The sequence below is a fragment of the Quercus lobata genome, chromosome 10 (assembly GCF_001633185.2).
Source record: "Quercus lobata isolate SW786 chromosome 10, ValleyOak3.0 Primary Assembly, whole genome shotgun sequence".
NCBI lineage: Eukaryota > Viridiplantae > Streptophyta > Magnoliopsida > Fagales > Fagaceae > Quercus > Quercus lobata.
In genome coordinates this window covers 36,575,180-36,586,065 of record NC_044913.1, presented here as the reverse complement: position 1 = coordinate 36,586,065, position 10,886 = coordinate 36,575,180, and the positions used below count along the sequence as shown (strand labels likewise).

The following is a 10,886-nucleotide window of genomic DNA, read 5'->3' as shown; positions in this document are numbered from 1 at the left end:
CCTAAAAATGGGAATACTGCCAAACATTGCCATGACTTGAGGACTATGAGTCTTGGGTTAAGAAAGATCGATGTGCACTCTTCACTATGCTGAGTAGCATGCATAATGATCTTATTGGGGAGTTGGAGGACTACCTAAATGCCCAAGAGATGTGGAACCAGCTTAAGATTGCCTATGGAGGGACTTCAACAACTAGGTTGCGAGCTCTTACTTTGAAGTTTGAGCAATATGTTATGGATTCAAAGCATAGCATGGCTGAACACTTAAGGACAATGTCTGCATTGATCTGTGACCTAAAGGTTGCTGCCAATAATCTTTCTGATGAACAACAGATCACAGCGATGATATGTTCATTGCCTGAACCTACTTCGGGGCAAATGTAGCTTGTTTTGACACACAGTGAGAATATTAAGATTTTTGCTGATATTTCTCGTTATCTCAAGCTTGAGGTAGAGCGCATGGGGGCGCAACAAAACACCCTCCTTGTTGCCCAATCTGGGCAGCGGAAGGCATTTAGGCCTAAACACAAAGGACAAGGGAGGACTGCTAAAGGAGCTGGTAACATTGGGCCTAAAGAAGGCAAGATAGCAAATCGCCAAAAAGGCAAGTGTGCTAAGAAGGACAAGGCAAAGATCAAGTGCTACAATTGTGGTAAGAAGGGTCATTTCGCTTGTGAGTGCATTAAGCTGAAGAAGGTATCCATTCTTAACAACTCTGCTATTACTTATGTTTGTACACATGTTTTTGTTGCTCATACTATTCCTGGGTGGATTGTAGATTCAGGAGAAACCAAACATATATCCGAAGATAGAGTTGTGTGTGTGTGGATTACAAAAAGATACCAATAGGCACATAGTACATTATTTTGGGTAATGGAGCTCAAGAAAAAGTCAAAGGAGTTGGAACCTACCAGCTCAAATTGCGTCTGGGACATACGTTACTTCTTCATGATGTGCTTCATGCACCTGGTGTCCAATGTAATCTATTTTCAGTACTTACTATGATTAGACTTGGATTTAGTTTCCGTTTCGATGGTCCTCAGTTGGATTTTTATTTAAATAAAACCTTATATGTACATGGTTATTTATCTAATGATTTCTTTATGTTGGATTTAGATCATTCCTCTTTTTCTTTTATTGCTCATAATGATGATGTTTCTAATTTTGTAATGTGGCATGCTAGACTTAGACAAATAGGAAAAGATAGATTGGCTAGACTAGCTAGAGAAGGCCTATTGGGGTCTATAACTAATGTAAGCCTACCTATGTGTGAACATTGTTTAGCTGGAAAGGCTTGTAAGGCTCCAAGGGCAACTCATCCTTTGGAATTAGTCCATTCGGACTTATGTGGACCTATGAATGTTAAGGCATGCCATGGCACCTCTCATTTTCTCTCATTTATAGATGACTATGCACGTTTCAGTTATGTCTATTTAATCTCCCATCGCTTTGAAGCATTAGATTGCTTTAAGCACTTTATGGCAGAGGTTCAGAATCAGAAAGAAAGGAACCTAAAGGTTTTTCGAACTGATAGGGGTCACAAATATTTGTCTAAATAGTTTCAGGAACTGTGTGAGGAAAAATGGATACGTAGGCAATTGATGATTCCTGGTACTCCACAACAAAATAGTGTTGTAGTGAGAAGGAATCGTACTCTATTAAAGATGGTTAGATTGATGATGGTGCAAGCTAACCTTCCAATTTCATTTTGGGGGGATGCATTGTTGACTGCTGCCTACATCCTTAACCGTGTACCTTCTAAGTCAGTTCCCATAATGCCATATGAGTTATGGACTGGTGCAAAACCCAATTTGCAGAACTTGCGGCCTTGGGGTTGTGTAGGTTTTGTTCACAGTACTTCCCATAAGTATAGGAAATTGGGCCTTAGAGCAAGTAAGAAAATCTTCATAAGATATTCGGAAAGCTCAAAGGGGTATGTAATGTATGGTGAACATTCTAATGGTGGAATGACTGAGAAAGAGTCTCGTGATGTCAACTTCATTGAAGATGATTTTCCAAGCATCAGTGAAGCAAAACTAGATCTTCATTTTTATGAGCTACAAGAACTTGAAGGTGTCATACCATCTTTGTGTGAGGGTGGAGAATTACAACTTCATCCTGAAATTGCCAAAGATAGTGGGAGTGATTTGGCTCCTAGTGGGAGCACTAGATAGTGACACACAAGGATCCAAGGTACATAGAAGTGAACGTGGAACTATTCCCCGTCATCATTTTAAGATTGAGGGGGAATCTTTTAGAAGTGATTCACTGGACCTTGATGAGCCTTCTTCTTATGAGGAAGCATTAGCTTCACCTACTTCACATGAATGGATAGTTACTATGAGAGATGAGATGGATTCTATGGCAAAGAATCAAGTTTGCGAGTTGGTTGACCTTCCACTTGGGTGCAAGACCATTGGAAATAAGTGGGTTTTAAAAATAAAGTGCAAGATAGATAGATCAATTGACAAATATAAGGCTTGTCTCGTGGCGAAAAGCTATACCCAAAGAGAAGGGATAGACTATGAAGAGACTTTCTCCCCAGTAGTGATATTTGTCTCTATTTGCCCTATTCTAGCTATTGTTGCACATTTGGATTTGTAACTCTTCCAAATGGATGTCAAGACTGCATTTCTCAATGGAAAACTAGACGAGGAGATCTATATGGATCAACCTATTGGCTTTGAGGTCAAGGAACAAGGGCACAAAGTGTGCCGCCTTAAGCATTCCATTTATGGCCTAAAGCAAGCATCTAGACAATGGTATTTCAAATTTCATAAGGCTATTATTTCGATTGGTTTCGAAATGATGGAAGAAGACCATTGTGTGTATGTCAAACGATCAGGAAAGAGTTTACTTATCCTGTCTTTGTATGTGGACGACATTTTGTTGGCTGGAAATGATATGGAGATGATTGTCACCACCAAAAGGTGGTTGACCTCTATTTTTGAAATGAAGGACATGGGAGAGGCTAATTATGTGCTTGGAGTTAAGATTTTTAGGGATTGCTCAAAGAAGCTTCTTGGTTTGTCTCAAGAAACTTACATAAAGATGATCTTAGAGCGATTCCGTATGCATAATTCCAAACCCATAGACACTCCAATTGAGAAGGGATATACATTAAGCCTTGAAGATTGCCCTAAATCAAAAAAGGAAAAGAGAGTAATGGCAAGAGTTCCCTATGCAAGTGCAGTTGGAAGTCTAATGTATGTTATGTTGTGTACTCGACCAGACATTTGTTTTGCAGTTGGTATGGTTAGTCGTTATCAAAGTAATCCAGGACCTTTTCATTGGCAAGCAGTTAAGAGGATTTTTCGACACCTTCATGGGACATCAGATCTCATTCTTTGCTATCAGAGTGGAGATTTGAGATTGGGAGGTTATTCTGATGCCGACTGGGCCAGTGATAGAGATGAGAGCAAGTCCACTATAGGTAATGCATTTCTACTTAGTGGTGCAATTATCTCTTGGTGCAGTAAAAAACAGTATTGCATTGCTTTATCCACATTGGAGTTTGAGTATGTTGCTTGTTCAATAGCAGCACAAGAAGTTGTTTGGTTAAAGAGATTTTTCCAAAACCTAAGGGTGACATCTCTTGCAAATTAAGTTGTAAAGATGTATTGTGATAGTATGGTAGCCTTGGCTCATGCTAAAGATCCTAAGTATCATAGAAAAAGCAAACACATACAGACTCGTTATAACTACATTCGTCTTGCTATTACACAAGGAGAGGTGATCCTCCAACATATCTCCACTAGCAGGATGGTGGCTGATCCACTTACTAAAGCCATTGCTAGAGATGCCTTTCAGGTTCATGTTAGGAGTTTGGGACTTTGTAGGATTTGATATGTTTTTGAATACCTTATGGACATTTATGTTTTATGTTTATTCATACTTTATGCAATAATGATGTTATTTATTTTGATTCATCTTGTGATGTGATTGATATTTCATATTGAGCACACATTATTTGAGAATATGTTACCAGGCTTAGATCATTCTACTCACATAGACGATCACCCTAGCGCTTGAATAGCGAGTAGGATGAGACATAGTGATCACTTTGTTTTTTAGTAAATCAAGTAAGTGATCATCTTGACGCTTAAGGAGGTGTGCAAGATAATATAATGAATGTTGCCTTAGCTAGGCTAAGATGAGACTTATGGGAGTCGCACTTGAAGTGTATCCAAAAGTTCATGAAGCCTAAATAAAGCCAAATGTGAGTTCTTGGACAGGAACTTGATGTGTAACTATGCTAAGAAACTCAGGTTGGTTGCCTTTGTGGCAATCAGACTAAGATTTGTACGGTGTTTGAGTGTGACAAGCCTAGTTGAGTGGGAGCTCCACCGTAGCATACAAATTATACTGTATTTGCTATAGCTGACCAATCAAGGGAGTAATTGGATAGATCCCTACTTTGTCACTATGTGAGCCTTAATTGACCATTATATGGTCCATTCTGTGCCCTTTTTTTGGGCCTAGAACTATGTCATGAAGTGAATGTTTGATGTCACTACTTTAGCATGTCATCTCAAGGTCATGATATATACGATCTCGCAGAGCATGTCTAGGAAAGCGGTCAAGTGTGAATGAATTGATATGAGTGTTTGGGGAAGACTATTTAGAACACACCATTTATTTTATGGCTCATAGCCCGGGCGATTATGAGGAATTTTTTTTTTAACATAATCATGAGCATATTATATGGTATAGGATCAAGTGTTGCTTTGAGTTTTGAACTCATGAAGGATTAAAGAAACTTTATCAGGTGTGATCAAACAATCTGGGGCATAGACTATTATGAGTGATGTACTATGTTAGTTTAGATGGTGACTTAATATAGTACTCCTACCCTACACCTTCTCGTTAGGTCGCACACTCCATTTTTTTGTATAAAGAGAGGATTGGACAAGAGATTGAGAGGAGCCAGTTCTGATTGTAGTACCTAGTGTGGACGAGTGGGAGATGTTAGAAATTGGGCTGGTTTTGACCCAACCCATAAACTATGGCCCATGGATCATCCATATGGGTTATCTGATAAGTAGGTTTAAATTTTAACTAACTGATATTGGTATGAGTTATCAATATCAGTAGTGGAGTAATTTAAACTTAACGGATATTGATATGAGTTATCAGTATTAGTAGTGGAGTAATTTAAACTTAATAGATAAAATCTTTTAGGGATCACATATATCTTATAGTAAGTGAATCTCTATCAGTATTTTAAATTACTCATACATCAGTCAGATTAATATGAGATACAGTGAGTTAACATATGTATAGTTTTTGAGTGCTCTCTCAAAATAATCCATCTCTGGGGGACACCATCTAGTGTTCCCTAGAATTTGGAGCATGGAAATTAGGAGAGACTCTAGTAGCCTCTCTTGCGACTTGGAGGTGTTCCACAAAGGAGATCGTGGGGAGTTCGTAAAGCAAGCAAAGATCAAGATCTAACAATTTGGTGATCTGTTCCACCAAAGGTATGTGTCTATATGACCTCTAGTAAAGTAAATAACTATTCAACAATAGGAATCTGATGAACTTGCTGAGCAACCACCTTCAGCAAAAACCAAAAATAGTTAGCAACATAAAAGCCAAATAAAATATTTCCGCCCCAAAGAACCCAAAAAAAAAGGGAAAAAAAAAAAAACTCATCAATTAAAAATACTACTTTTAGCGTTTTTATTTATTTATTATATAAATCATGTGTTCTGGACCTTTCGGTTTGTCTGGGTGTAGGGACAAGATTATTATTAAAAAAAAAAAAAAAAAAATTGATGCATTCTCTAGAATCTCTTCCACTACATGAGTGAAGGAAGTACTTCTGAAACAAACATTGTCTCAGTAGAGAAGGATCTCAACCTCACCATCCGACTTTCTCCGACCATTCATCTGTTCCTTCGCAATCCTACTGGACTTCCTCAACTCAAGGTGTTTGTTTAAGGAACCTTTATTTCACCCATCATAAACAACACTTTATGCACAATTCTATCTATGTCTCTGCAAATCCAAAAAGAGATGATAATAAAAGATCTTATTTATTATTTTATAAGAAAAATAAAAGCAAGGCAAAGAATGAATTATAACTTTAAACATGACAAAGACACATAACCTATAACACAATAAAGTGGAAAAAGTTAATAAAAGGCATTGAAAAAAAATTAATTGCAAGAGTAGATGAGGATTGTGGATGACTATTTCATGCCTAGGATGAGGAGGGAAAATAATCAAAATATTATAATCAACGGATAAGGAAGAGAAATTGAATAGGTGAGGTAGTAACAGTTTGCAAGTTTCGTAGTTTCCTGAAAGTAATGATAGTGGGTAGTTTCTGAAGTTGCAAAAGCCGTGAAGACTGGAGTTATTCAAAGTAGTTTTTGGGTATGAAATACTATTTTGCTGGCAATGTTTTAGTACAAGTTAAACATGTATATTTATCTGATTATTTTTTAGTTTTGTCTCTACTTAAACTTAGGAATGTTGAGGGTATTTTGGAAAAAAAAAAAAAATCCAGTCCAAATAGAGAAAGTCTTTTAAATAGTAGTATAGATAATCTATTCTACCATTTAAGGGGTTTTTCCTGTTTGGACCAGATTTTTTTTTTGTCCAGAATACCCCTATTTCCTTAAGTTTAAGTAGAGACAGAACTAAAGGATAACAAAGTAAAAATACATATTTAACTTTCACTAAAACATTGCCTACAAAATACTACTATTTAAGGGATTTCTCCTGTTTGGACCGGATTTTTTTTGTCCAAAATACCCCTATTTCCTTAAGTTTAAGTAGAGACATAACTAAAGGATAACAAAGTAAAAATACATATTTAAGTCTCACTAAAACATTGCCTACAAAATAGGATTACTCTCCTACTAACCCACTTATTTAGAAACAAACTTCATGTTTAAACTTTTCTCTTTCTTTATTTTTTTTAATTGGCTGAATTTTTTTTTAACCCACGTTAAAAATTTTTTATCTTATTTTTATTTTTTATAAACCCACATTAAAAAGTTACTTTTTTGGTAAAATTTAATAATTTACATCAATTATAATTTGATATTACTATATTTTTTTAATTACAAAAAAATCTAGATGTGCGATAAGTGTCATGCATTTGTATAAAATATTAAAATTATAATTGATATAAATTATTAAATTATAACTCATGCTTAATGGATTGGATTGGGTTGGGTGAACATTGCTGCAGTCAATATTTTTTACTAACTTCAACAAACTCTGTTGTCAAAAAAAAATAAAAAACTCGTTTTTTTTTTTTTGGGGTAAACTAAAAATAAAAAACTCTTTCTTTCTAGTCTCTAGTATTTTTGGTATATTGCGACGACCAGAAAAAAAGAAAAAGCAGACCTAGATAGATAGATGGCGGAGCAGCTTATGGAGGAGCAGATCGCTGAGTTCAAGGAAGCCTTCAGCCTCTTTGACAAGGACGGCGATGGTAATGGCTCATTCATTCATTGACTTACTTTGGGATCTTTTCTTTTCTTAGCTTATGCTCTCTCTCTATTCTGTTAGATGATGATGATGATGATGATGATCAATTAATCATTATGTGTAGTAGTAGTAGAGTTGTACTTGTATACATACTCATTCGAATCATCATGACTCGTGCGTTTGTGTCTTTGTTGTATTTTTTGTATGTATGTATTCCTGGAAGAAGGTAAACACTATAAATACTCTCTCTCTGTATGGAGTATGGACATGACATTATTTTTTCTATCTAAAGGGAAAGGAGAACCTTCCTTGTTATTCTTTCCAACTGTCTTGGGAACAACTCTTTGCTGTTGGTGTATTAAGATATTACTTTTCACACAGATATTTTGTGTTTGCTTTTGTTGTTGTTTTATAACAGAGAGTGTATGACCTTAGAGCATGGCAGGTCATTTTGAGTGTAGTAGAGCTCAATAGAGTTTGTGATAAGAAAGCAATTTTAAGAATATGTAAAATTTCTCTGAAAATAGAAAAGCCTTTGTTGTCAGTTTTGGATAATTCATTTCAAATTTGGAAATGTTGATGCTCCAAATAGCTGTATGATATTGTGATATGCTCTGTCTCATACTCAAGCTATTTTATTCTCTTTGGAAGTATAACATAGCGTTAAAAAGGGAAAACCTTCATGCTGTATGTTTTGTTTGTTTAGGCTGCATCACTACCAAAGAGTTGGGAACAGTCATGAGATCTTTGGGACAAAATCCCACTGAAGCTGAACTACAGGACATGATCAATGAAGTTGATGCTGATCAAAATGGCACTATTGATTTTTCTGAGTTTCTGAATTTGATGGCACGAAAAATGAAGGTGAGCTCAATTCTATGTCAATCAATATCATCCTGTTTACTTTACTGACCCTTTATGGTGCTTGCTACCATGTTATCTGGTTTTCCTTCCAAGGTGTATGAATTATTGCATTTCCATGTTTTGGCTGGCTGGTGGGTGGTGACTAATAATTTGCTCTATTACTATCTCATTTGAAAATGAAGAGTAGAAATTTAGAAGCTATGTTTGCATCTATTTTTGTATGTATCTACCTATCGTTCAATTGCTTGTTGAAAGTTACTTAGCTGATCCTGTATTTCTGAAACTTCCCTTATTGTGATTAATGGCAACTACCGTTTATTGTCCGCTCAATTTAGTGTGTGATTTTTAACCATTGTTTTGCCATGTTAAATAAAATAAAATTTTGGAACTGTGGAATGCAAAATACTCTCTTGAGGCATGAATTTTCTTCTTGAGGGTGTTTTCTAGCCCTTGAACTTCTCCTTGTTTTGGGGAGTAAAAGAACTTTTTGTTCTACATCGTTCGAAGTATAATTTGTGTAATCAAACACGGACTCAATTATTTATTTATTTATTTTAATTTTCTAGGATACTGATTCTGAGGAGGAACTCAGGGAAGCTTTCAAGGTGTTTGATAAGGACCAGAATGGCTTTATTTCTGCTGCAGAGGTAATTGCAATACATGTTCATCTCTTTGATGCTGCTTTTAAGTTCTAACTTCGTTCAGATTAGATGCAAACCTATGTTATATTTATTAACTGCTACCTATCTACGGTTGATTCTTTCTGCTTTTGGGACTTGTTTTTAATTTGGTGTTAATGGTTTGAAATTATGCAGCTTCGACATGTAATGACAAATCTTGGGGAAAAGCTGACAGATGAAGAAGTGGATGAGATGATACGTGAAGCAGATTTGGATGGTGATGGTCAGGTGAATTATGAGGAGTTTGTGAGGATGATGCTTGCCAAGTGATCTATAACTGTTGTTTTCTTGTAAACATGGTGGGGATATGAGATACAATTATTGTAGAAATAGTGCTTATATCTCATGTAAGACTGTTGGATTATCTGGAAAGTAGTCATTGTCATTAGTGTGGATTTGTAAACTGATATTCTTTATTTTAGTTGTCTGTTTCTGTTATATGATTGAATTAGTTCCCTCCTTGGCATGATTTATGTAGTGATGTTTTGAGAGATGGAAAAAAATTAATATTCATGGGATCATAGTGATTTCTCTATTGAAAAACAGTTAAGTTCCTGGGCTGCCTGACTATTCTTGTCCAGTGTTTGTAGAGGAGTGCCCATAATTTCTTATAGCAGGCACACACCATTGAGCTTGCCAGCAAAGGTGTGGGCATGTGAATCTGTTGTCTTTGATTGGCATGTTGTAAAGAATGTGCTGCCCTGTTTTGAGTTCACAAATTAATCTTAATGGTTCAGAATATTGGGGTGGCCAATGTTCATCAGATTCTAATTTGCACGTTGCTTGATAGCTAGATTTTGAATTTGTATGGGTTACTAATGGTTCGTTCCTACTCCAGTGATGATTGGTGGGTGTTGGTTCCTGTATTTCTTCTTAGGCAATTTGAAATTTCATGAAGTACTATATCAGGAATGGTGCCATTTTTGGTGTTGAAAGTTTTCAAAATTTACATTTTCTTTGCAGCTTGGAATCGCAAATTATTAGCAAAGAATGGCATAAATATTGTATCTTTTAGTTCCTCCTAGGCATGTTAAAGATAAAACCTATCAGAACCCCATGGTCATACAGAGAAATAATAAATGCTATTCATCTTTACGAAAGAAAAAACAATGCATGACTGAAAATAAAGTCATGAATCGTTGATTTTGTTTCTTCTGCACTTTGGTTAAATGAAGGAGGAAAGAAAAGAAATGAGAGACAGAGGAGAGGGGAAGAAAAAAAATAAGGAAAGGAAAGGAGCAATAGTTTCTTTAGATGTGTTTGACTTGTGACTTATAAGAATGGAAGAGAGGGGAACAGAGCTGTAAAAGCCTATTAAGAACTCACACTTATCTCATTTTCCTCCGAAATTTGGAGGTAATAAGATGGTGGACTACGGAGGGAAACAACTAATGAATTCCTTTCTTCCACCCAAATTCCCTTCAACCAAACGACAATTTATATTTCTTCCATTTCCTCCTTATTTTCTTTCATTCTTTCTTCCTCCAACCAAATAGAGTGTTAAATTCACGGTAATAGATTCACCATTACCAAGTAATATGAAGAATGTTTGACTCCCCAATGGAACAAGCGAAAATTTATCTTTCACATCAAGTTATGCCTTGGTAATAGAGAATTCTTAAGTAGACAATTTTGTAGTCTAGTGGTTCTACTCCTCTCAAGTGAAGAGATACTTAACCGATTATTAATGGGAAAATTTTCAAATTTAGGGAATAGCTAAAAATTTAGAGAGAAAGGGCGAGGGGAGAAAAGAATTTTGGGTATACGGGTTGAGTGAAATAATAAATTTTGAATGAATAATTTGCTCATTTTTTACTATATATCTATGTAGGGTTGGCTCATTGCATTGTGGGGCCTAAGGCTAGGAATGGCATTGGGGCGGGTTTCCTATTCCCTA

At 36.0% G+C, this 10,886-nt stretch overlaps 1 protein-coding gene across 1 annotated transcript; it reads left to right on the top strand.

Moving 5' to 3' along the window:
- Positions 1-7,304: 7,304 nt before the first annotated feature.
- On the top strand, positions 7,305-9,480 carry LOC115962627 (calmodulin). The gene is made up of 4 exons (XM_031081510.1): positions 7,305-7,449; positions 8,152-8,309; positions 8,876-8,956; positions 9,125-9,480. The coding sequence occupies exons 1-4, from the start codon at positions 7,374-7,376 to the stop codon at positions 9,257-9,259; spliced, it is 450 nt and encodes a 149-aa protein (XP_030937370.1). The 5' UTR covers positions 7,305-7,373; the 3' UTR covers positions 9,260-9,480.
- The last annotated feature ends 1,406 nt before the right edge of the window (positions 9,481-10,886 follow it).